The sequence below is a fragment of the Ambystoma mexicanum genome, chromosome 6q (genome assembly GCF_040938575.1).
Source record: "Ambystoma mexicanum isolate Mex_15411 chromosome 6q, UKY_AmexF1_1, whole genome shotgun sequence".
Taxonomy (NCBI): Eukaryota; Metazoa; Chordata; class Amphibia; order Caudata; family Ambystomatidae; genus Ambystoma; species Ambystoma mexicanum.
The window spans coordinates 213,042,641-213,069,005 of record NC_090937.1 but is presented as its reverse complement, the minus strand read 5'-3'; the positions used below and the strand labels follow the sequence as shown (position 1 = coordinate 213,069,005).

Genomic DNA, 26,365 nt, shown 5'->3' with positions numbered 1-26,365 from the left:
AAGAAAAAGGAAGGCTTCCTTTATCAGCGGCGCGAGGCCAAGAGGAAGACGGTCCTCGCAGTGCCTCTGTTGGACGACATTTGGGATGAGGGCCTTTCCCTCCTCAAGAACCCTTCCACTACGCCAGCTAGAAGAGACCGGTACGAGAAAAAGTACCGGGTCCCGGACACGGCCCCCCTATGCCTCCGGGCGCAGCCTACCCCGGACTCCGTCGTCTCCGCGGCAGCCAGGAAGAAAGCGGGGGGGGGTGCGGCCTCCACATCGACTTCCCCGCCGGACGGCGAGGGAAAGAAATTGGATGCTATGGGACGTAGAGTCATCTCGTCGGCAGCGACGACGATTAAAGCGGCCAACGCCTTGGCTATCGTGGCCCGCTACGACAGGGAGCTCTGGTACAAGATAGCTCCCCTGCTGGATTTTCTGCCGGACGACAAGAGGGCGGAGGCCCTTGAGATCCTCCAGGAAGGTGAAGTGGCTTCGGACCACGCCATCACCGTGGCGACGGACATCGCCGACACTGGGTTCCGCCAGCTGGGCAACGGCGTTTGCCTTCGACGTCGTGGATGGCTCAAAGCTACGGACTTTCGGCAGGACGTCCAGACCAGAGTCCTGGACATGCCCTTCGACGGGAACAACCTGTTTGGGAAGACAGTGGACGATTCCCTTCAGGCCATCAAGGCGGATACTGAGACGGCCCGGGCCCTTGGAGTCCTGCAGCAACGACGGACGCCCTTTCGGAGCGGCGGAGGCAAGGGCGCCTCCAAAGGTTCCGGCGGCGGTTTCGCTTCCTACCGTCAAGCGGCCCGCTCGTCATCGCAAGAGGCCTACAGAGGACGAGGCAAGTCTAGCGGACCCCGCCGTCGTCGCCAAGGAGGTCAAGGCGGCAAGGCCGCGTCCAAGCAGGATTGAACCGGCCGTGGGGTCGGGCCCCCACCGAAGCACCCCGGTGGGAGGCCGGCTGGCGGGCTTCGTCAGCGTGTGGGAGTCCATCTCCACCGACCGTTGGGTGCTGGACGCCCTGGCCCGGGGCCACGCGCTCGAGTTTCAAAGAAGGTGCCCGCGCGTCCCCCCCGTGGCCAGGAAAGAACTTCATGTCCCTCAACTTCTCCTGGAGGTAAAGGCGATGCTCAGAAAGGGCGCCATCGAACTCGTCCCAAAGAGGCTTCGGGGCTCCGGAGTCTACTCGCGATACTTCCTCGTGAAGAAGAAGACGGGAGGATGGCGCCCCATCCTGGACCTGCGACGGCTGAACAAGTTCATCAAGGCGCAGAAGTTCCGGATGGTCACCCTCCAGCACGTCCTGGGTCAACTGGAGGAAGGAGACTTCGTATCGTCGTTGGATTTGGAGGATGCCTACTTCCACATTCCCATCCTAAAGGGGCACCGAAAATTCCTCAGGTTTGTGGTCCAAGGGCGTCATTACCAGTTCAAAGCCCTTCCCTTCGGACTACGGTCGGCACCCAGGGTATTCACCAAGTGCCTCGCACCGGTGGCGGCGCAGCTGCGCCGCGAGGGGATTCACGTCTACCCCTACCTGGACGACTGGCTCATCCGCGCCAAGACGAAGGAGCTCGCCGTGGTCCACACGGCAAGGACCGTCCAACTCCTCACGGACCTGGGATTCTCCGTGAACTACGCCAAATCCCACCTGGTGCCCGCGCAAGTCGCACTGTTTCTGGGAGCGAGGCTCGACAGTGTCCCTTCTGGCCTCCCCGTCGGAGGAGAGGACCAGGACCATCTTGGGCAAGGTGCAACGGATGTTGGTGGCCGACGCGGCCAAAGTGAGATCCATCAAGTCCCTCCTCGGGATGATGTCTTCCTGCATCTACCTCATTCCCATGTGCAGGCTCCGGATGCGCCCGTTGCAAGAATTCCTGGATGCGCGCTGGATCCAGACGACGGGCAGCTTCGAGGAAAGGATCAAGCTCGACGAGAGTTTCCGACGAGCGATACGGTGGTGGGGCACCCGCGCGCATCTGACGGCGGGCATGGACTTCCAGACCCCAGCCCACCAGGAGACTGTGACCACGGATGCCTCCCTGGAAGGGTGGGGAGCGCACACCGAAAATCTGCACGCGAGGGGACTCTGGCTCCCGACGGAGAAGTCCCTGCATATCAACGTCCTGGAGCTCCGTGCAGTGTTTTGGGCCCTCAGGTCCTTCCTTCCGTCCCTCAAGGGCAAGGTGGTGAGGATCTTCACCGACAACACCACCACCATGTTTTACATCAGGAAACAGGGCGGAACCAGGTCCCCACGCTGTCCAAGGAGGCGCAGGACCTGTGGCATTGGGCCGTCGCCCAAGGGATTTTTCTGGTGCCGTTTCATCTGGCAGGGATAAAAAACACCATCGCCGACTCACTCAGCAGGGAGCTGCGCTCGTGCCACGAGTGGGAACTACGGCAGGATCTGGTGGATCGCCTCTTCCGACGGTGGGGCACACCCCAGATCGACCTGTTCGCGACGGCGACGAACACCAAGTGCCGGAGGTTCGCCAGCAGGTTTCCCCAGACGAGGAGCATGGGCGATGCTTTCTCGTTCCCCTGGGAGGGCCTGTTCCTCTACGCGTTCCCTCCCTTGCCTCTGCTAATCCGGCTCGTCAACCAGCTCAAGAGGTCACGGTGCAGGATGATCCTCGTCGCACCTGCGTGGCCGAGGCAGATATGGTTCCCGGACCTTCTGGACTTGTCAGCGTCCCCGCCGATCAAGCTGCCGGCGGACGCGGATCTACTCTCCAGGGAAGGAGGCGCCATCCTCCACCACGACCCGAAGTCGCTGAACTTGCAGGCCTGGCTCCTGCAGCGCTAGAGTTTGGAGGATACGACATACCGGCCGATTGCAGAGAGGTTCTTGCAAAGGCCAGGGCGCCCTCGACTCTTAAATGCTACGGACACAAATGGAAGAGGTTCTCTGTCTGGTGCCACGCACAGAAGATTAACCCTCTACGGATTACGGCTCCCCAAGTACTGCCGTACCTGCTGACGCTGGCCAAAGCTGGTTTGGCACACGCGTCCATCAAGATTCATCTTGCTGCGATCTCCCGATACACCAGAACCACGGGGCGGACGTCCTTGTGGTCTCATCGTCTGGTGAAAGAGTTCATGAAGGGACTGTTCAGATCGTTCCCGCCGGTGAAGGCTCCGGCCCCGGCGTGGGAGCTCAACGTGGTGCTGACCAAGCTCATGGGACCTCCGTTCGAGCCTCTGCACTCGGCCCTGTTGAAGTTTCTATCGTGGAAAACAGCTTTTCTTGTGGCCATCACCTCCGCACGACGAGTGGGAGAGATCCAGGCCCTTTCCTGCAAGGCCCCGTACTTGACTTTCCACGACACGAGGGTAGTGCTCAGGACGCACCCCTCCTTCATGCCCAAGGTACCGTCGGACTTCCATCTCAACGAACCCTTGGTGTTACCTGTGTTCTTCCCGTCGCCTTCGTCGCCGGCTGAGAGGACTTTGCACTCGCTGGATGTAGCTAGAGCGCTGAAGTTCTACCTGGACCGCACGAAGGGGTTTCGGAAGACGTCGCAACTCTTTGTGAACTTTGGACCTGTCAATCAGGGGAAGGCTCTCTCGAAGGCTTCCATCTCCAGATGGCTCTCCGGCTGTATCATGTACTGTCACCGGTTGGCAAACCGACCGCTGCCTGGCCGTCCGAGAGCCCATTCCACCAGAGCGATCGCAGCTACCACGGCGTTCCTATCTGGTGTGCCCCTGCTGGACATATGCAGGGCTGCTACGTGGAGGTCGACGCACACCTTCACGAAATTCTACTGCGTCGACCGGGATTCCAGGGAGGAGTCCAGGGTCGGCCAAGCAGTGCTGCGCAACCTGTTCGCCTGAGGTGAGCCTGGTGAGGAGGTAAGATGCTTAATGTTGAGTTGATGTGATGCTTAATGTTGAGCCTTTGCCACCTCCCGTGGTTGTGCATGTGTGTACTGCTATGTATTCTTTATTCATGAGCATGTGAATCCATGCCAGACCCCATGCTGGAGAAGGAACAAGTTACTTACCTGTAACTGTTGTTCTCCAGCATGGGTCTGGCATGGATTCACATGCGAACCCTCCCGCCTACCCCTCTGCGGCTCTTCACTTGGTCATACTGCCACTTCACGTGCTTCCAAATCTGAAGATGGCTGCCAGAGGCGGTGCTTAGGTAGAGGGCAGTCATTGGCTGTGGTCAGTATGACGCAGAGACCAGTGATTGGTTATTACTACGAAAGACAGATCAGAAACGAAACTGATACTGGTTTTTTCTTTGCCGAGGATTCCCAGCCTGACGACGGGGAATATTCATGAGCATGTGAATCCATGCCAGACCCATGCTGGAGAACAACAGTTACAGGTAAGTAACTTGTTCCTTCCTAGGTGCATGCCTTTGATTGTCTGAGCAGTGCATACTGGGAAAGTGGACGCATCACAGCCCTGCTGACCGAGATCAATGGATGAGGGATGTCTGCTGGGCAAATGACAAAGAGCAAGTGTGTACTGGCCACCAGCAAGACATCTGGTCTGACTACAAAACAGACATGTTTACTCTTTACGCATTCTCGTAATGACATGCCGCCCATGCAGATCCTTAGCACTGTTTGTTCATAATCAACCTTATGTTCCGTCTTGTAACGACCGCCATGATTACATGACTTGCACATCCATGGATCTTGCTTTGTTTATCGTTACCTGTATGTAATGCCAAGTACGTACATAAAGTGCTTGTGATTGGACAGCAATACCTGTGATAACGAGAAACCAACAGCACCTGGTCATTTGATGCCAACACCTGCCCTATGATCGACATATTTGGCTGAATGAGTGCCTAATATTTTGTTATAATACCTGGCACACGATTTCAGTACTTATGTATTTGAGTGTAGTACACGGGTACGTTGTAAGTACCAGGAATTGAATGGCACGCTAAGCCAACTGTGATTACCTCGCACATACAAGCAATAACGGATAATGATTTCAGTGTCTTCCATTCGAATTGACCCCTGATGCCTGATGTCTTTAACTTTCCATTTGATAGCAATACCTGGAAAAAGAATTGTACTACCCAAAAGCTGTTGGCTTTTCTGTATTTCTCAGCAAGCGGTTGGCACGATGAACACGTTGGGCTCCCAGTCCACCACTAATTCAATGACTACCGTGTTGTTCCCGTGCTAATGAGCTGCCTTGGGAGACAAAATCTGTGATACTCTGTCATTCTCGTTATCACTTACATGAGATTTGTTGGGCCGAGTGCTCAAAGAGAAGCATGTTTATACCATGAAACGCAGCGTGGTCCAAGCGCTAAATAAATGCCTTAATAAAAACAATGTATGTGTTTTAAAAAGAAACTTGCCGTTTTGGGTCGGGTGGTAGATGTTGGGATTTGATCATCAACATCCTCGCGCTGTCCCATGTTGCGTATTGTTTCTGATGGCTGTGTTTAGGATTGCTTTGAGGCCTTGTGGCGTACCTGCTTGCGTACTCACTCACTCACTCACTCACTCACTCACTCACTCACTCACTGACTCTGGCAGTCTGCCCGGTCCTTATTCCACTGCTCTGCATGCTGGATCCGGACATCCTATACGCCTCACGCACTTGAGGAAAGAGTGCAGCATGGCGGCAGCCGGCAGGCACCAGGAGGCAGAATGGAAGGCGGGAGCATGGAAGATCCACACACATCATGATCGGCCCACCCACTACCCAGGCCGCTGAACAGTTTGTTGCACTTGCAACAACTTGGCAACTTCAATCACATTGCATTTGCATCAAGGAGCCAGCGGCCTCCTGGCGCGCGGATTGGCTCTGCTCAGGGGCATTGCCAGGACAGCACGCCTACTCTCTATTGTGATGCATACATCAAAGAAAGGTAACGCGTGTTCCCTTTCTTTGATGAATGCATCCGCTGTGTATGCCGCAACGAGGCGCGAGCTGGCTGCTGAGCGGGCTGCAACCAGCAGGCAAGCATAGGTAAAATATTGGATTGTAAACTGGCTCAACACCGGCCCACTTTGATACCGGCCCCCAGGGCCTCGCCCTCGAAGAAGTGATTGACCCGGCCATGGGCCAAATGGCCGACAGCCCAGTTTGCCCCTGCCCCCCCTCCATTCATCCCAAACCTCATTCTTAATCTTTTTCCCCTCACTGGCATCCCCTGACCAAGAAACATTTTGTGGGCCAAAAACTCAGGAAAGAGACGCTGAAAGAATGAGGAACAAGCCACACATTGAACCTGTGACCACAGGACTTCACGAACCGCATATTAATCTGAATGAGTAACATCCGTTTGAGAGAGATATGCTTGAGTGGGCCGCTCGAGAATTCTGTGACAGGCCTCACTCCTGTTATTAGTGACCTGCAGGTGTTCGGAGAAAACCAGGATGAGTACCTCAGAAATCAGTCGCATCAGAGAAATGGGTGACTTGCGAACATGGGCAGACTAATTCTAAGATGGCAGACAGCTGCATTTTACAGTCCATGTGTGGCGTCGCATGGGAATCTGTGCATATGTCAGGTCAGCTGGGGAAATTGTAGTTATTCCAAGTCTTACCCAATCACGAAATCTCCTTCTGAGTCTCACAATGAAACTTCCCAGCCCTACTCTTGGGAGAAAAGCAATGGGGGTGGGGGGATGAGAGTTGGAGACAGAGAGTGCAGAGTAGAGTGCGGCCGAGCAGTGAGATGGTGGTAAGGAGGAAAGAAAGAACAAACGAACGAACGAACGAACGGAGGGAGACCGCTAGCTGCTGATTGATGCCCATTGCGTCTTGCCCCTGGATTGAACCACTTTTTTTTTATTTTTTGCTATGGGGTTTAAACACTGTGCCTTTGCTCCTTCACTTCCCAAAACGACATTTCGGCTCCTGTTTTTATTTTTCCTGTGGTTTGCCACATTGGGATTTTGTTTCTTTCTATTACCTGAATCCCATGTGCAGCTCATTTAACTGATTATCAACTCCTGCCTGGGGAATAATTTAGGTAGCACAATATTGAGGTTCTTGACATTCACTCATACATTATATTGCCAAGCATTCACTATGCACAGATGGGCAGACTCCTACTTTCATCCCTTTTCTGCCTACCCTTAATGTTTCCACCAACATTCTCCTTTTACAAAATACACTCTCGACTATGCTACTTTTGGCAGGCATACCAGGGCGCCCCTCATTTATTGTTAAGGGTTTCTTTCGGGTCACTAATAGCAAATCTGACCTCCACGCTAAATGTGTGATGGGTTCGAGGTGTGGTCAAACCCAGTCTGACACCACTTTTATTATGAGAGTATCACTCGGAAACTATCTTAATGAAAAACACTCTCTAGTACAAACTCAATATAACTCGCACTCCTGATTTTGCACTCTTTGCAACCTACCCATTTGAATCATCATGAATACAAAAGTTCACAAACATTAGCCTTGCCTACATCCCTCTCTTCAAAACTGTTAGCCTAACCTCATACATGCTTTACTCCTCTTGATATTGATGTCAGTGCCACAATACCAATTCCCGGACAATCCTTGGCACAGTTAACCGACTACTGTGGCGATTTGTGCAGTATAAAATCTCTCCAACATAATAATCTATATATATAAAAGGGATATATATATTAGTTTGTTCCTAATACAGTTCCATACCGTTCCACCAATGAGCACCACATTTTGCATAGTTACCTGTGAGGACCCTCCGTCACTGGTTAAATTAGATGTGGAGACCCAACCCTGTTCCCCGGATTTCATCCCCTGCACACATGAGACGGTTGCCTGGTAGTGGTGAAACATCACTGTGGCCATCATTTTAAGCGTCTCAAGGCCCTAGGACGCACTGTATCTGAGATATTTGCATGTCAATACACAAAAGCGGTGAAACATTAATGTGGTCGTAGAAGGACCGGACAAAGCTAATTTTAAGCATCTCGATGCCAGGAACAAAGCTCTAAGGTCTCAATGGACTTTGAAAACCATGTTTAAAGGCCCTATGATGCACCGTTTCTGAGATATTTGCAGCACAACACACTGCACCGTGCCAGGGTGAGGTGACAGGTGGGGAGAATGCACAGAAGGTTCCAGTATGCTGCATCATGCCATCTCTCGCCTCCCCTCAACGTCTGGTCCGGGGTATGCAAGGCAACCACACGCAATCATTCTCAGTGCAGTTTACTTCAGAGTGTAACTCGGGACAGGGACCTACAGGATCATTGATTTTCAATAATTAATGACAGTATTGAAGTCTCTGTCTACTGGCTACATGAGATTTCCACACACCAATGCTTTACCTGGATTTCATCACCTCAGCACATGACACAGTTGCCTGAAATCGGAGAAACATCAATGTAGTTGTAGAAGGACCGGACAAAGCTAATTTTAAGCGTGTTGACACGAGAAACACAACCTTGAAAACCATATTTCAAGGCCCTAGAATGCACCATTTCCAAGATATTTGTACAGCAACACACAGCACCACGCCAGAGTGAGGCGACAGGTAGGGAGGCTGCAAGACGACCGGTGGAGAGGGCGCCCAGAATGTCCTAGTATGCTGCAGCACACCAACTCTTGCTTCCTCTCCATGGCTGCTTTGGGGTATGTAAGCCAGCCAGACGTGCCTATTCTCAGTACAGTTTACTTCAGAGTGCGATAATTGACTCAGAACAGCGACCTAAATGATCATTGATTTTCAAAAATTGATGAGTGATATCATGTCTGTCTACAGAACCCATGCAGTGTATAGCATAAAACGCTCCGATAATCACAGCTCTACCAGGTATTGTCAGGAGATATCACATTCCCAGGTATTACCACCACAATCTCGTCCATTGACACCTTCAACGAGAATGGCCATGACATGTCCAGGCATTCACACTGTTGTCTGGAATTGCCCACCTACACACTACCCGGCTTACCCGTAGTAGTGGTTCGGGAAGATGTATCGTTTAAGTCACTTGTTCTAAAGAAGCAGCAGTCATGCCTCACATGTTTCTTCTGCCAAGCACTGGCACTTTGGCAGAGCCAGAGTTTTGTATGGCGCTAAAACCTGTCATTTTATGTCTCTTCAGAGCACTGGGAAATACAGATAAAAGCGAAGAAAGGCAGTAATAAGAGTCAAGCTAGAGTTCAAATCGATATTCAGAAAATTCTACAACCCATTATTCTTCATTAGTACCCAGCGTGTTTTTTTTTTCCCTCTCAAACGAACCGATTGGTTCGTTTGCGAGCCTTACCTGCCCGTAAGCCCTTTAATGCTTTTGCGTGACCCTCTTGCCACCTTTTTTTTCCAGCCACCATGTAAAGGGAGAAGGGACTAGGTGGAGTCCCATCTTCCTCTTCCATGGCGGGCATTTTTGTTTAAAACATTTTTTCAATGTACCTCAATGGCCGACATTGCAAGGCGTGTAGTCCCCTCTCTCCTTCCATGGTGGCCATTTTCTTTGTTTAATATGGGCGCCACGGAAAGAGAAAACGTTCTAAGTTTTCCTGTCCACGGCAGCCATTTAAAAAAAATATAATTCCGGCTACGAAACGCAACGTGTCTCGCAGCCGGAAAAACAATCACCATTAGTACCACAACCTAACGGCACAAGGTACTAATGGCAATAAGCTCCTCGACTGCAGGCCATTACTGCTTAAGTTAAGGCCCCGGGGCCTTTGTTAAGGCCCTCGCTGCGCTTGGGCCTGTAACTATGGACCCCGGGGGCATTACCATATGCGGTAATGGCCAGCAGTCTCTGGGCTTATTGCATAATTACTATCTTCTCATAACAGTGGTATTTTGGAGTTTCGATTGGGTTCTGCCCTCAGCTCAGGCTTGAGAGCATTCCAAATATTATGTTAATGGGCACTCTGTCTTGTATAGCACCATTTCTGCCATTTCCATGTTCTTATAGCGCTTCGGGATCTGCAAGAGAAAAACATATGGGATGGGCGTGTGGACAGAAGCGATAGAGGGGGGTCGTTTTTCTGCTTTTTTACGAGCGCAGATCTGAAAAGCTCTGGCAGAGCCTTCGTTTTTTATATTTTGTGAAGTTTCTGGACAGAGATTAGTGTACACTCCTGGGGTAGAATTCCAGAAACTTAATACCAATGTAATTGTAATTTGCATGATATTAGACTTGGGGGTGAGGGGGCAGGTGGTAGAGAGGGTTGCAGGGAGGGAGGGGTAGGAGGTAGTGCGGGGGATGGGGGAGAGAGGGCATGTTGCAATTACATTTGTTTTTGAAAGAAAGTTTGCAGCCAAACAGAAAGCTTATCCCTGGCGACAGCTGTGGAGTTGAGTGTTTGCTTGCTATTTTAGATGTTGTCTGCATGAGTAATTCTCAAATCCATGTGTGGCTGCTTCACAGAAACAATTGGAAAGTAGATTGATGTGAGATATACAGTTTTACTCAAATGCGCCAACCTTTTTAGTTAAATTTAGTACATTTGTTTTTGCACCAATTCAATGAAAATGAGCAAATATACTTGGAATCAATCTTGGTGCCTGGTAATGCAGTATAGAACAGGTTTTGCGCCACTCTATATTAAAGAAATAATTTTGCACTGGTGCATTTTTTGTATATTGTATTTCTTCATGGCATAAAAAGAAACCGATTTTGTTCAAAGTTCCATCTTTCTCATTGGAAAAGTGGAACAAAACGTTTTTCATGAACAGAACATTGTTATTTGTTTTATTGGTTCCACATTTTATTTAATAGGGCCGTAGCTACAGTTGGAGCAAAACTATTGCTCTAGTCTCATGGCAACAGAAACTAATGTTCACCATCATTTCACCCCACTGCCACAATCTTTATGAAATATGCATTGCGGCAGAAACCGTGGTTCCAAGTGTTTTTCTGCATTTTTATCACTGGTGCAGCCCTTCTACCTCCCTTGCAAGACAGATCTGCTCACCTATCGTTGTGCTTACCTCTCAGAAAAGTTTGCGTCAAGAAGGGGTTGGCAACATTGAGGTAGGCTTTGACTGTGTTGAGCGAGTGGGGAATGCACGGAGCAAGGGAATAATGTATGAATTGGATTCCAGATCTTACGATTTGCATTTAAAAAGTTGTCACTTCCTCATAGCAAGAGAATACTCCAGAGTCTTGGACATATTTTCAGCTTAATGTTGTTTTGAATTCAGTTGTTTTTACATCTTTGAGATTTCTAGACTAAAATCCAGTCAAACTATTACCAATATAACTGTATTTGAATATTTACAGTGTAGCAGTTGTTGACGAAGTTTGTCCAGACATCTCATTGCACAACGAGAGAGAAAACCTTGCCACGAGGGGTCAAGTGCAATTGGTGGAGTAGAAAAAGGTAAGACGCGAATGGAAAATGTGTTATTGATGTGATCAGAAAAATTGAATGATTGATATGATAGGTTATTTATAACGCGCTTAATACCCAGAGGTTTCTAGGCGCAGATCCGTGGATCGAACCTGTGTTGCTCCGTGTCGTCTTGCTTCCAAGGCGAGCAAGTTGCCCCTCAGCTATCCTCCCGATTACAGAATTGAATCCTTTTTGGGACGTGATGTCAGTGCAAATTGGATTAGGGACAGTTTCCCCCACGCATGCCCCTCCTCTACCTTCATATACTTGATTTTCTTCATTTAATGTATACTTTGGTCCACGAGTCAATATTGCCAAACATTCGGTTTAGCAGGTACTGCATTTCGTCACAAGAACATTTTCTGACAATAGGCTTTCCCCCACAAGTGCTGTGCCACATCTTCAGTGAATGCCTTTACCAGCAGAGACGGCTGAATGCTCTTTCAGGTGTTCTGCAGGATTCCAGTTAGCGCACTGCTGGTCGATCCCCAGATCATTGTGGTTTGGCTTTTTTGTGGTATCCCCCACACCTCGTCTGCTGCATCTCGATACTAAGGAGCCACAACATGTGATGTGAAGGTCCTTTCTTGTTGCCACTGTGAGGACAATGAGGTGTTTTAGTAATGTCCCTGTTGCAATCCCTTTGCTGCCTACATTGAATGATATTGTATACCGATTTACAAAGCATGTAACCATGACCCGAAGGCATCTGGGCGCTACCAGGGGGGCTGCGGAAGAACCCGTCCCAGCAAGCACTGCTTTCAGAGCAGAGCCTTCAGAACAAAAATGTCTTCATAGCTTTGCAGAAACATAAGAGATCATATATCTCGCCTAGATGAGGAGAGTTCCACAGCTTCAGAGCCAGAACTGAAAAAGAACGCCCCCCACCTAGAGCTTTACGAAACCTTGGAATTTCATAAAGATTTTGTGAACATGACCGCAGGGCTCTAGACTGCACATACCGAACGAGTTTGTCAGAGAAAAGAAGGCCCAGATTGTTGAACTGTACAATGCACTATACATAAACAGGGTAATTCATAGATTCCAGCGCACAAATGGCGCACGCGGCTGGCGCACAGTGTGCGCGTGCGACAGTCTTCACCAGCCGCATGCGCTAAAATCCATTTCCGCGCACAGCGTATTCATGGATTTCAACATCCAAAACCAGCCGTGGCGCAGAGTGCGCAGCGACCCTGCAGCAGCGCCAGTTACGCCCCCAACCCCTCCTCGTGCGCCATGCACAGCGCACAAATCCCGTACATGGCGCACAGGCCATTGGACCAGCATACAGCCCCCCAACCATGAAAACGCCTGTAAAACTCCCCGCGCACCCCTCAGAATACATGTACACACCGGCGTGGGGAGTTTCACACGCGATTGGCCCTGTGCGAGCGTGTTAAGTGTATTACTGGGGTTCGCGGGGAGTTTCACACGCGATTGGCCCTGTGCGAGCGTGGTACGTGTATTTTGGGGGTGCACAGGGAGTTTAACGCGATTGGCCCTGTGTGAGCGGGGTACGTGTATTACTGGGGTTCGCGGGGAGTTTCACACGCGATTGGCCCTGTGCGAGCGGGGTACATGTATTACTGGGGTTCGCGGGGTGTTTCACACGCGATTGGCCCTGTGCGAGCGGGGTACGTGTATTACTGGGGTTCGCATGGAGTTTCACACGCGATTGGCCCTGTGCGAGCGGGGTACGTGTATTACTGGGGTTCGCGGGGAGTTTCACACGCGATTGGCCCTGTGCGAGCGGGGTACATGTATTACTGGGGTTCGCGGGGTGTTTCACACGCGATTGGCCCTGTGCGAGCGGGGTACGTGTATTACTGGGGTTCGCATTGAGTTTCACACGCGATTGGCCCTGTGCGAGCGGTGTACGTGTATTTCGGGGGTGTGCATGAAGTTTCACACGTGATTTCACTGTCGGAGCGGGGTACGTGTATCCAGTGGGGTGCGCGGGGAGTCCCACACGTGAATTGGCAGTGTGGGTCCTCCCAGGTGTCCCCTCTACCCCCTCCACGGCCCCTGCAGGCAGCCCACACCACAGGGGACTACCCTGCACCCCTGGTCATGTCCCTCAGGCAGCCCATCCACAATGGGCATGCCCCCCAGCCAAGCCACATGTCACCTTGCAATATGATCACCAACTCATGTCCCCCAGCACCCTCACCCCCCAGCAGTGAGGGGCACCAGCCAGCAGGCCCCCACTCATGTCCCACTCATGTCCCCCTGCACCCCACCCCCCAGGAGTGAGGGGCACCTGCCAGCAGGCCCCCACTCATGTCCCCCTGCACCCCCACCCCCCAGCAGTGAGGGGCACCTGCCAGCAGGCCCTCACTCACGTCCCACTCATGTCCCCCTGCACCCCCACCCCCCAGCAGTGAGGGGCACCTGCCAGCAGGCCCCCACTCATGTCCCACACATGTCCCCCTGCACCCCCACCCCCCAGCAGTGAGGGGCACCTGCCAGCAGGCCCCCACTCATGTCCCCCTGCACCCCCACCCCCCAGCAGTGAGGGGCACCTGTCAGCAGGCCCCCACTCATGTCCCCCTGCACCCCCACCCCCCAGCAGTGAGGGGCACCTGTCAGCAGGCCCCCACTCATGTCCCCCTGCACCATCACCCCCCAGCAGTGAGGGGCACCTGCCAGCAGGCCCCCACTCATGTCCCACTCATGTCCCCCTGCACCCCCACCCCCCAGCAGTGAGGGGCACCTGCCAGCAGGCCCTCACTCACGTCCCACTCATGCCCCCCTGCACCCCCACCCCCCAGCAGTGAGGGGCACCTGCCAGCAGGCCCCCACTCATGTCCCCCTGCACCCCCACCCCCCAGCAGTGAGGGGCACCTGCCAGCAGGCCCCCACTCATGTCCCACTCATGTCCCCCTGCACCCCCACCCCCCCAGCATTGAGGGGCACTTGCCAGCAGGCCCCCACTCATGTCCCCCCCAACATGTCACCATGACCCACAATCATGGCCCTCATGGCCACCAAAATCCCACGGCACGCCACCCCTGCCCAAATAACCAACCAAGCATAACATACACCCCACATTGAAATCCCCATTACATGAAACAACCCAAATGGCATGTATGTACATCAACACATGTCAGTCACACACACACAATGGGTGCCACATTGTGACATGCATGAAACCAATGAGAGAATACCACACATTGAAGTACGGGAAAAAATGTATTGAACAAAAAATGTGGTGAAAGAAATTCAAAGACCAAACAATGTACATAAGATAAACAATGCAGGATTTCACATAATGATAAAAAAACAGAAATGAAAAAGTAAAATCCATTGCTCCATGGAAAAATCAAAAAAGAAAATGCCGACAAATCCACACTCCAACTATTTACAAGGATGAAATCCTGGGTCTATGAGCCCAACTGTCCAAATGAAACCTACAAAAATACACTAATGAAGAACTATATACAAAAATATGGGGTATTGTCCAAGCGCCCCAAAAAAAAAAAGAAAACAAAAATGAAACCTAACACTAACTAACTAACTATTTACAATGGCAGCGGGCTAGTCTGACGGCTCACTTTTTGATGTCCCGGGCTAGGGCATCACCGAACTCCCGCTCAGTGTCCTGGAGGTGGTCCTCCTCCATGGCCCCGAGGGTTCGCAGGGACGATGACATGTTGCCCTCCAACTCCCTGCGAATTGCCTTGAGGCACTCGGCCCGCCTCAGTGCCCTCCGCATGGAGTTCTCCGCCCTGACCATTGTGAGCCGTGCCTCTTCCGCCCGCTGCCGCTCCGCATCTATGGCGTGGCCCAACCGCTGCCACACGGAAGACACTTGCAATCCTGGGTGCTCCTGCCCTCTGGCCGATGCCTGCCCCTCTGATGTTGAAGGCCCTGAGCCACCATTGCTCCCACCATGTTGCTGCTGCTGCTGTGCCTGCGCCTGCGCCCTGGCTCTTGCTGCCTGCATGTCCTCCTTCGGCTGGGGTGCAGTTGTCGTGGTGGCCACCCCTGCTGGACGTCTGACTCCCGACTGTGGCAGGGATGTGTCCTCCACCAGCCTGGCCGCTGGGGCAGAGGCAGCTCCACAGGGTACCAGGTGATACATGGGTGGGAAGATGGCATGGAGGACGATTGACGCGTAGGGGGTTCAGGTGAGGAGGGGGTCGCAAGAAGGTCCAGCACACGGAGGAATCCAGCACTGGTGACCCATCCCAGTAGGTCATCGCAGTCAAAGAGGCATCCGAGATGACATGCAGTGTCTTCACGAAAACACTGCAGGTCACCTCGCATGCCCCGTTGACGCAACGCTATCCCAGCCAGGACAGGCTCAACCCGGTCCCGGATAGCCACGTCCGCAGGGAGAGGAAGGCCAGTTGTTGTTCGCCCATCCCCTCCCTGAAAACGGGTCTGGACGTAGGCATCCCTGCTGGTGCCGGATGATGCAGTCACAGGGTCAGGGACAGGATTACACACAGGCACCTCCGCAGTGGCCTGTGCTGCCTCCTGTCCCTGCACTGCACCAGTGGAATCCCCACCTCCAGACCGCGTGTGTGTCCCTCCACGGCCTCCTCCTCCTCCAAACCCCCCACCAACCTGGATGACTCCATGCCATCTTCCTCCGTCGGACCCTGTGGGGTCTCAGCTGCCCCTTCTGCTGCCAAGGAGTCCATCTCCAACCTCTGCCTCTTGGACCTACCCTCGGCAGCTGCGGCCTGGGACGCGGTACCAGACTCCTCACTCCCCGAAGAGATGACAATCGGGGAGGGGAGCCGGGCCTTGCGTCTCTGGCTGGTGGTGCGATCCCTGCCGCTTTGCTCCACAGAACCCTCTCTGCCCTCTTCATCAGTTGACGCTGCAGACAGGGAGAGATAGAACACAGGCATCAGGGCACTGTACAATAGACTGATACACACATGACAGTTGCACATGAGTGGCAGTGTCAAACTTCAGACATGGCATCACACTCCCTAACACACATGTCATTTCTACTCACACACATGAGCAATTCCACAGCAATATTGCACCAGGCAGCACCATCCATACACATACAACAACATCAGCATCCAAAGGTGAGCCTGACTTCACATGAAACACGGGGAGTACACAACACATGCACACACACCAACACACTTACATGCATGTGTACATGTCCACCAACTGTCAGAGTGATGAGATCGCCATCCATGTCACATCTGGCATTCAGCCTTCTACATGTCAGTGCCACATGCATCCATGTTGCATCACAGTTGCACCCTTGTCAAATACACACACATGCACATGTACATAGTGCAGATACATGCAGCTGGAACCAACATCAATCTGTGACACCACAACCATGCCAACGTACATACACAGTAATTCAAACATGTGTGCTCCCACATCTGCATTTGGCCTGCATGCTTACCTACACATACACCATTCATGTGCCTCACACATGCGAGGACTCGCATGTGTCATTCTCATGCCCCTGTACATACACATCCGTACATGGCCCTACAGAAAAACATGTGCAACCTGCACACCACGACACGCACAGCGTCCAACCAGTATGCATGAACACTTATCGCTCGACTCCAGACGGGTCTGCCTCTCAAGGACCTGGACGTGGAGCGCTGGGCTTATGCGTTCCAGGACCCTTATTTGGTGGTCGGACAGGTGGCCCCGGCGCCCCTTGGCATCCGCTGCCTTCAAGAGGCGCTGGGCCTTGTCGAGGGTCCTGGATCAGAAGTCTTCCCAGCACTTCTTGACATGATTGATGTCGCAGACTGCCACCCCCTCCTCGTTGATGGCAGTCACGATGTCCATCCAGATCCTGGTCCATCCTTCATAGTCGGCGCGCGAACTTCGAAAGAGGGGATCATACTGCCCCAGGACTTGCTCCACCAGGACACCAACTTCCCTGACACTGAAGCTGGTGGCCCTCTGCCTCTCTGGCTGGGGGTTGCCAGATGGTGTTGTGCCTAACATGGCAACCCCAGAGGCAGGTGTGGGCGGGCAACTGGATCCTGGGGCTGGGCTGTGGAGCGATGGTACGTACGCGAATTCATTGAACCATAGGCCCTTTAGCACGTAAGCGTATCTGTGACGTGACGCCAAGGGCGTTTCCCTCAACACGGGTGTATGTTCATCGTACACGTGCAAAAACTGCACGTCCGAGTGTCAGCTTGTGTAATTGTAGGAAAGGGCCTTAGCGCGTACACGCGTAAGTGATGTTGTAAGTGTGGGCCAGTTTAAAAGGTACGTGTAGGACGCCATTTACTTGTACGCACTTTTCGTGGAGAGCGAGTGGGTGAATTTTGTGCTTCTTGTCGGTTCACACGTGATTACTTCACAGCGTTTCAAGTTCGTACTCCCTGTTTCCTCAGACATCGTACAATTCTTCTTTTGTCGGGGGTGTTGCCAATGTGCACACGCGCGTCTTTTTCATGTTCTTTTTCCAGGCATACAGTGAGTCGCGCACGTATTTACCAACTGTGCTTGCCCCGTGTGTCGCGTACCCCTTCATAGGTCATTGTAGCCTGTGTGTATTACGCGTATGCTTATTTTTGTGTTTCTGGGTGCCACAGCATAGTGTGGGTTCATTTTCCACGCACGTGGTCTACGAGGGGTTGCGTGCAAGTTCATTTTTGATTTCGGGGTGCCTGTACGTTGCGTGTCCCGTCATCTTCCCCCAGGGGTCACAGACAGCCTTGCTCGAGCACTAGGGTACGAATTCCATCTAGTACCCTACCCCTTTCACCCCCAATTGCCCAGGACAATAGTTTACTGCTACTCCCATACGCACAACAACATCAGTGCCATGGTTGGGAGGCGACCAAGCGGTAAGGGAGGCAAAGGTGGCCGACCTTCAAAAGGTGGGCGTGGTGGTCGCGGTAGGGGTCGTGGCCAGGATTTGCAGGGTGCCCATAGACCCCCATGTGTGGAGGACCAATCAGGGACACCCATGCCCCACCCCCCCATGGTTGAGGGAAGCGTAGCTGACACCATCGCAGCTCAGCCCTTGTTGGACCAGCCCATTGTGGCACCTAAACCGGCACAGGAAGACTCCCAGGCTGACTTCCAGGTCAGCAAGTCTAAGCCACGTGTGGTGGTGCAAGTTGGTGTCACCAGGCCACGTGGATCTGGGGCAGCATTGTCATCTGCTGCCCCAAATAGGCAGGGTGGGGAGGCTGCAGGGGCAGCTGCAGCTCTATCCACCCCAGCTCTGAGTCTCCCAGCCGGGACAGTGTCGGTCGAGGTCCATCAAACGGACATTGCCCCTGCCAACATCACCCTGCAGCCAATGCCTGCACCAAGACATATGGTCATTGTGCCTTCGCACACTCCTAGTACACAGTCCACCGGCGCTTCTGCCCCTTACTGACCAGAACGGCGTAAGCCACTCAGGATCCGCACCACCTTTGAAAAAGAAGAAGGGTGCTCTGGCACTACAGGCTGAGACCCCAGACACGGCTACACACTCCGGCACGTCAAGGAAGCCTAGCTTTAATGAGGCGGAACTTGATGCACTTGTGGCCTATGTGTCGGCACCTAGCCGCAAAGTGGTGGTGACTGCAGGGTGCAAGACCACACCTGGTCAACGTAGGGTACACTGGCAGACCATCGCGGACCACATTAGTGCCCTTGGGTTTGTGAGGCGCACAGCTGATGATTGCTACAAGCGGTGGAATGACCTGAAACGCAGAGCAAAGAACAAGCTGGCCTCAAATCATGCCTCTACTCTGGTGACTGGCGGTGGGTCTCCTCCAGAGGACAACCAACTCACTGAACATGAGTCTGTTGCTGGAACCTTTGTCACAGAGGAACAGATCCAAGGCATGGGAGACCTACCGGATTACGACGCATTGTCCTGTGAGTGCCCATGCATGTGTGTGTGTAATCCATGTGTATGTTGTTTGGGTGACGGTTCTGATTGAGTGCCAGGTGAGGGTGTGTACTCCAGAGTGGTATGGGTCACACATGTGCTTCCTCCAATACATTCATGTGCCTTGGATTTGGGTATGACAGTATCCCTTCTGCCCACAGTAGCCAATTAGCACCACATTACTGCAGTTGCCCTTGAACTGTCATCTTGCAACAGCATTGTTCAGATTTTTTCATTGTTCATTCAGGCTGTTTGTATCAATTCTCCTATTTTTGCAACACATTTTTCAGCCCTAATGCCACATATGTGACATGCTTCTGTCATTGATTACACCACAAATTGGGCCACATTTGTTACCTGGTTATGTGAATGATTAGACCATTCAGGCCGATAGAGTATTGGCCTGCTCACATTTATTTTTAGGGCCTGTTTGCATGATAGTTGTTTCCTGTCATGTTAAAGTAACCAACCATTGATGTGTACATCTGCCTACAATCACTGTATTATTGTACGCTGGATGTGTTGCAGTGTGTGGCACATGCATATTTTGCCACACTATGTAGGATTTTTCATCTCATCATGTCCATCTCACATGGATGGGTGACAGTACTCATTCACTGATATACCGCTGTAGTTGTCTATTGTACCATGGCTATGCTATATGCCATCTGTGTGCTGGCATGTGTCATGTATGTGTATTGGCCATGCCACTCACAGGCTAATGTGTGATGCCAGTGCTACCCACCATGCAGCAAGTGTGTTGCTTTTTCATCTTGGTGTCCTCAGTGTTGCTTTTTGCCTCCCCTTCCAACTCATTGACAGTGCATGCATGCCAGGGTTATAGTCACGTGGGACATGTGTAAATCATGTACAGGATCTCTGTCTTGTCAGGCCTATGTGTGTGCTATGGTGCTCATGCCTGTTTCCATTTGTTGTATTTCATGTTTTTGCAGGTGATCACGCACTTGATGCTGGTGAGGTTGAGGAGATGGTGCAGACCCAGGAGGGATCTCGGCCACGACCGGGCACCAGTGAAGGACGTGGTGTGGTGGTGGGTGAAAACCCTTTGTTACTGCAGACCATTCTGTCCAGGGGTGTCTCTGGGTACACCTCCCCAGACCTCTATTCAGGTGCTGAATCAGATGATGAGACTTACGTGCTGTCGCAGGTGAGTGCTTCTGGCAGGGATTCTGTTCTGTCCAACAAACCTGCACAAGGGGTAGAACCCTCGAAAGGGATGTCAGTGTTGGTAGGTCCGCCTTTGGCGGTTACGGATGCAGGGTCACACTCCACAACATCTGATCCTGTTCCTGGGCCAGCAGATCAGAGGGGGAATGCAGTCCTGCAGCCTCAGGCAGTGCCAGCACAGCATTGTGCAGATCGCCTTGCCCCAAACAGGTGTGGTGCCCGCCGACGCGGGGCCGTGCGCCACCAGGCAATACTGTATGGGAAAACTCCATGTACGGTATGGGAACCCAATAGGCAGCATCAGTTGAAATGATGGCTCAGGCAATGGAGAGGGTGGCCACTTTCCTTATCCCCTCTGAAAGGCAGATGGAGCAACAACACCAGGCAACAGACTGCATTTGCCAATCACACAGGGAAGACATGTTGGCGTCCAACAGGGACCGAGGGGCGGCACTGGAGACTCTGCGCGAAGCCATATCAATAGAGTCACAGGGCCACAGGGAAGCCCTGAGGGTAGAACTCCATAACATCAGGGAGAGACTGCTTGAACTTTAGGCTTCCTGAAATTTTAGGGTAGAACAGAAGCTGGAGCAGCTCACACGTTCGCTCTCAGCTGAGCTGCAGGTAACCCGTGAGGAGATCCGGGCATCACGCGAGGCCATGCGTGCAGAAATGCAGGCAACCCTTGAGGTGCTGCATGGGATCTCTGCACTATCATCCTCCAGAATCAGACCTTCCAGACCTGCATGCTTGCTGCCATGGAGGACCATACCAGGGCTTTCCATGGGCTGCCTCCCATAGCACCACCACCTCCTGATGCAGCAGCAGCAGAGGGTGAAGAGCCCGACAGCAGATCTCCCACAATGGCATAGCCGTGCAGGCCATGAGCCCATGGAGGTATTTTTTTTTTTCAACATCCACGCAGGTGGGTGTTGGTGTGCACCCTGTCCTTGAACCTCCTGGGTGGCCTCTCCCCCCGCCCCCCTGTCCCCCACATGGCCATTTTTGAATTTTTTTTTTTTTTTTTTTACAGTGTGTTGCCGTGTGTGGCTCTTGTCGGCATCCACTGTGTATTCCGGCTGGGCACATGCAGGCTTGTCCTGAGTTTGGGTTAGATGCTTGGGTTCGTGACACACACACCCCTCCTGCTTCCCATTTCCATGGTCTTGGAAAGGGTGTAACCAAGTGACCGTGACTTACACAGTGATATTGGATTCCCATGAGCTGTGTGGGCAGTCAGTAGTCAATACTGTGTGGACATCCCTAGTGGGTATTATTGTTGTATTGAACACTGCATGGTGTATTCATATGTGCTTGTGCCTCCATGATTTCCTCAAAATTCGCAGGTACCTTCTTCATGTCTTCACAAGGCCGTCTCCTTTGCAGATGGAGTTCATGTTGTATGCAGTACACTGACACATTTGCGTGGCAGCAACACTCTGCAGTTGGAAGGGGTCGATGTGATGGCTTATTCAGGTTGCAAGACTACCACTACTTTGACTTTGTACTGTCATGTTTTTTCAATGTTTCATGCTGTGTTGCTGTCTTGTGTTGGTGGTAAGTATTTGGTCATGTGTGCTGTTTGTTATTGATTACTGGGAGCATATTGTCTGTGGGCTGTTTCCATTTGGGACAGTGCACTTTGAGATACTTGTGTCAGGTCTTGTGCATTGCTTTGTTTTCTTTCACATTGCATGACATGCCATGGTGTGTTGGGTGGCGGAGATGGGGAGGGGTTGGGTGACATGGCGCTATTTTCATGTTGTATTTTGCTAGGGGGTAGTTATTCATGCAGCATGAATGTATGTCTTTTAAGGACACAGCATTGGTTGTCTTTCGATAGGTAGGGATGCACACAATGTAACACTTCCAGGTGACCAATCTCAGGCTGGTATGGTTTTGACAGTTGACTGTGCCTTATGTTATCATCATTGATTGTCAGCAGGTATGTGCCAGGGCTGTGTGCACTCCACAGGGGTGTGATTTTAGGTGAAGTAATTAGCCACCAGCTGCGTACGGGCTGCCTCACCATGTGCCCTTTCCCCTCCCATGCGCAGCAGCCGTGCATGTGGTTGGGGATGTGGGGGCACCACCATGTCCACGGCAGGCCCCGGCGTGTTGCAACGTTGTGCAGGACACATGCTGCCACTATGATCCTGCACACTACTGGGGGAGCGTATAGCAGCTGCCCACCAGAACAGTCAAGGGAGCGAAAGCGTGACTTGAACACTCCGAATGTGCGCTCCACTATCCCCCGGGTTGCAATATAGGCTGTCTTGTATCTTACCTCGGGTGGTGTGGTGGGGTTCCGAATTGGCGTCATCATGTGGGTGCTCAGAGGGTAGGCACTGTCCCCTGGGGAGGTGATGATGGGTATCATTAGTGGGGTTGTGACATAACTCAGTATCTGACATGCATGCATGTGCAGTGGCATTTATACTCACCAAGCAGCCATGTATCGCCATCCTGCCCAGCTTCTAGGTCCCAGTTTAGGGTTGACATTCTGTATATGAAACTCTCATGGGTGGACCCTGGATAGTTGGCATATACTGAGGTGATGACTCCCTTGGCATCACATACTACCTGCACGTTGATGGAATGCCAGTGCTTGCGGTTTCTATAGATGTGCTCTGATGCCCTAGGAGGAAGTAGAGCCACATGGGTGCAATCAATGGCACCTAGCACTTTGGGGAAGTGTGCCACCCCGTAAAAATCCTGGACAACAGCCTGCCTTTCTGCAGGTGTTCTGGGCAGGTATATGTGCCTGCGGACTGATGGCCGTGCAGTCATGATGGCCAAGACCTGGTGTAGGCAGCGTGACTGCGTGGCCTGTGACACCCCCTGCTCCCGCACTATGGCACTTGTCCGCTGAAATGACCCAGTAGCCAAGAAGTGCAGTACATTGAGCACCTTTTCCAAGGGGCTCAGTGCTTTTGGAGCACAGGGTAGGTGATGTGAGGTCATCCTCCCACTCACTCACCAGGTCGAGTATTGTGTGAGGTGGAAACCTGTACCTCCCATACACCTGGTCATCAGGAATCCCAAAAAGGCTGGTCCTGGGTGTAAAAATTCTGGCCCTGACTATTCTCCTCCTCCTCCTGCGGTATCCCACGACCACTGCTGCGAGGAACGGTATATTCATCGTAGCGTCTGAGCTTGTTTGTTGTTTGCGCGCACTTTTATGCTGCGCAGGTCCGCGTACGCCTGCTTCCTGTTGGCGTATGTGTTTCCGGATTAGCGCGTCTTTTTTGACGCACACGTTAGCCCTGTTCGATTCCATGAATACGTGTTGTAGGCGCGCGTGTGGGCGTTCCGTGCATTTGCCTCCTGTATTTCCCCCGTAACGCTCACATTTTCACGCGTTGTTCCCCATTCCACGTGTTACGCCCCGTGTTCTGCCTACTTTTGTTGCGTGCGCCGCTCTATGTGCGCTTTCGCTGTGCGCATAGCTGTATTGCTCTCCTCAGAAAAGTGCACGGAACTACCATAAATCACCAGTGCAATTATAGAGCAAATACTTCAACCCAAAAACAGACACAATAATTCACAGACACGCACACTTTAGAAGATAATCAGCTCTATACGGCTATTTATTCAAAGCTTACAGGTACATAGAAATAACTCGTACAACTCACATGGGCATAGATCACAGAAAACATAAAGAAGTCAAAGAAAGAAATACATCACTGTGGGCGTAGCTTAATGGAACTTCATCTCGCCAGAAGCGGCTGGAAGACCCCGATAACAGCCAGGCCAAGAGCACAACAACCCACAGGAGTGTCGGACCGAAGCGTCCCCCCCTCCGACTGAGGTCTTTGTGCTTATCCCGTCTGACCGTTGAGGGCTTCCGCATATATGCCCTCCTCAACAAGGGGTGGCAACTTCTCGAACCATCTGGCAATGCGCTTGCGCATTGATGGGTGACCGTTGGTTGCCAGCTGGGTCAACCGACAGTAACCTCAAGGAGCAAAGCACTTCTCTCTCCTAAACGCCCCGGGAAACAATTCCATAACTCATCTCAAAACCTTGGCACAGGCCGAGCAAACCCAAAACAAACTTCGCTATCAGGTACCAGCCGACACCTGCGGATCTTAGCTTTCCCAGCGCCGTGTCCTTGGCTGGGAAGGCCTGCATTCCAAGCTCATCAGCGAATAACGTTGAAAACATGTTGTTTCGCAAAGCAAGTGTAGCTTTCCACTGAGGCATGGATAAATATCCATCATGGCTCTGAGTGCTCCCAGAATGCACTGCGCACCAGCGCCATGTTTTAGCTCAACCATCACAATAGCGCACGCTGTTTTGTGAATTGTGCGCCACGCAGGATTTCAGCGCACATCCATGGATTTATACACGCACGGACTTCCTTGAATCGATGTGCGCGGGTTTCGCTGCGATTTTCGCACTTGCGCTGCGATTTGCACGCTTTCGCACGCTTTCGCGGTAATTTTCAGCGCACATTAATTCCATGAATCGGCCTGAAAATCTTAAAATCAATATGACTTTTAATGGGCAGCCAGTGCAGCTGACGAAGCAGGGGGGATGGTATGCGCAGACCTAGGTGCATTAAGAGCTAGACCAGCAGCAGAATTTTGGGGCACCTGAAGGCGATAAATTAATCAGTCTGTCCCAGATAGATGCCATTGTAGTAGTCAAGGGAATTCATGATTGAAACAGTGACTACTACAGAAAGCAAGTGTGGAGGGATAACAATGAGAATTTTTTTTTAAAGTTTGAGTTTAAGAAAACCTGAATTATAGACCGAGGCGATCTGTGCTGCTCTAGACACTAAATTTCATCCCAAGCCACTATGAGCTGGACAAGGGCCAAGCGTATCTGGCCAAAATTCTGCATTACAGCAATAAATTGGCATCTAGCGATCCCATAACCAGAATCTCGGTCTTCTCTCCATTAGGTTTCAACCAGTTTCGTGACATTCACTCGCCGATAGAAGACAGAGGCTCGGAGTTTGTTCGGTGGGTCAAGAACCGGGGAATTCAGACAGAAAATCAGTTGGGTCGTCTGCGTAGGTGTAAAATCGGACATAATAAGATGAGAAAAGATCTGCTAATGGACGCACATCCAAATTAAAAAGAAGAGGAGACAGAATCTTGGGGCACCCCACAAGAGATGGGCACCGACTCTGAGTGAAATGGAAATAGAGACACTTTTTGATCAATTTAATTAAAAAAAGAAAAAAAAAACAAAGGGGGAGAGCTCATAATCCTAGCCGCTTCCAGGCGCCTAAGAAGAATATGATGGTCAACCGTATCAAAAGCCGCAAAAACGTCAAGGAGAATTAAAAGTCTGACCTCTCTGCGATTATAATTTGAATTGGGCCTTCTGTGGCATCATTCATCCAACACTGTCTAAAAGGGCCTAGTTGCTTAAATAGCTTAGACAAAACTATTCACTGAACTGAAAATATGTTCCACTAACCATAAATGAATTCAATTCTCTCCAAAAATACCTTTTTGAACAAATTATAAAAATACAAAAATCAAGGATTACTACTCTGAGATGGTGTCAAAAATTGTATTTTATTTGTTACATTATGAACAATTTATTTCAACAGTGCATATATCAAATCTTTAAATGGATACATAGAACTTTTGAAAACACAAGCAATGTTATTATACATCTAAAGTCAGTTAGTAGACAATATATTTAAGAAAGAACAACACTACTAACACCCTAAAAGGAGCAGAGATTGTATTGCCTACATACTCTACATAAAACTCCATTTTAATGACTAATGCACTCAAGAGGCTGCTTGCTCCTACTTCCACATCAAACGCTCCCTATAGAGAAGGTAAATTCCTGAACACTTGCTAAAATGGTGTTATATCACGATAGTTACTTCTACTCCCCTCTTAGGATGGTATGACTGCAGTAAGTGGGAGAAGATGGAATCTATTTTCAAACCCTTGCCAGAGGAAGTCTGGGAAAAGGCTCAAACCATTGTCAGAGTGACAAATGCCATCCAATATGTATGATGATCTAGATGAGTCTTGAAGCAGCTAAGACAAAAGGCAGGCACGCAGCCACTGGAATG

The 26,365-nt window shown here is 51.4% G+C and overlaps 1 protein-coding gene across 3 annotated transcripts in view; it reads left to right on the top strand.

Moving 5' to 3' along the window:
- BTC (betacellulin) overlaps positions 1-26,365 on the top strand; it is a 392,756-nt gene that overhangs the window by 305,118 nt on the left and 61,273 nt on the right. For all 3 annotated transcript variants that reach the window (XM_069630652.1, XM_069630651.1, XM_069630650.1), the window contains one exon: positions 11,171-11,270. In XM_069630652.1, the coding sequence (XP_069486753.1) occupies positions 11,171-11,264 (94 nt within the window). In that variant the 3' untranslated portion in view covers positions 11,265-11,270. The remainder of the gene's footprint in view (positions 1-11,170; positions 11,271-26,365) is intronic.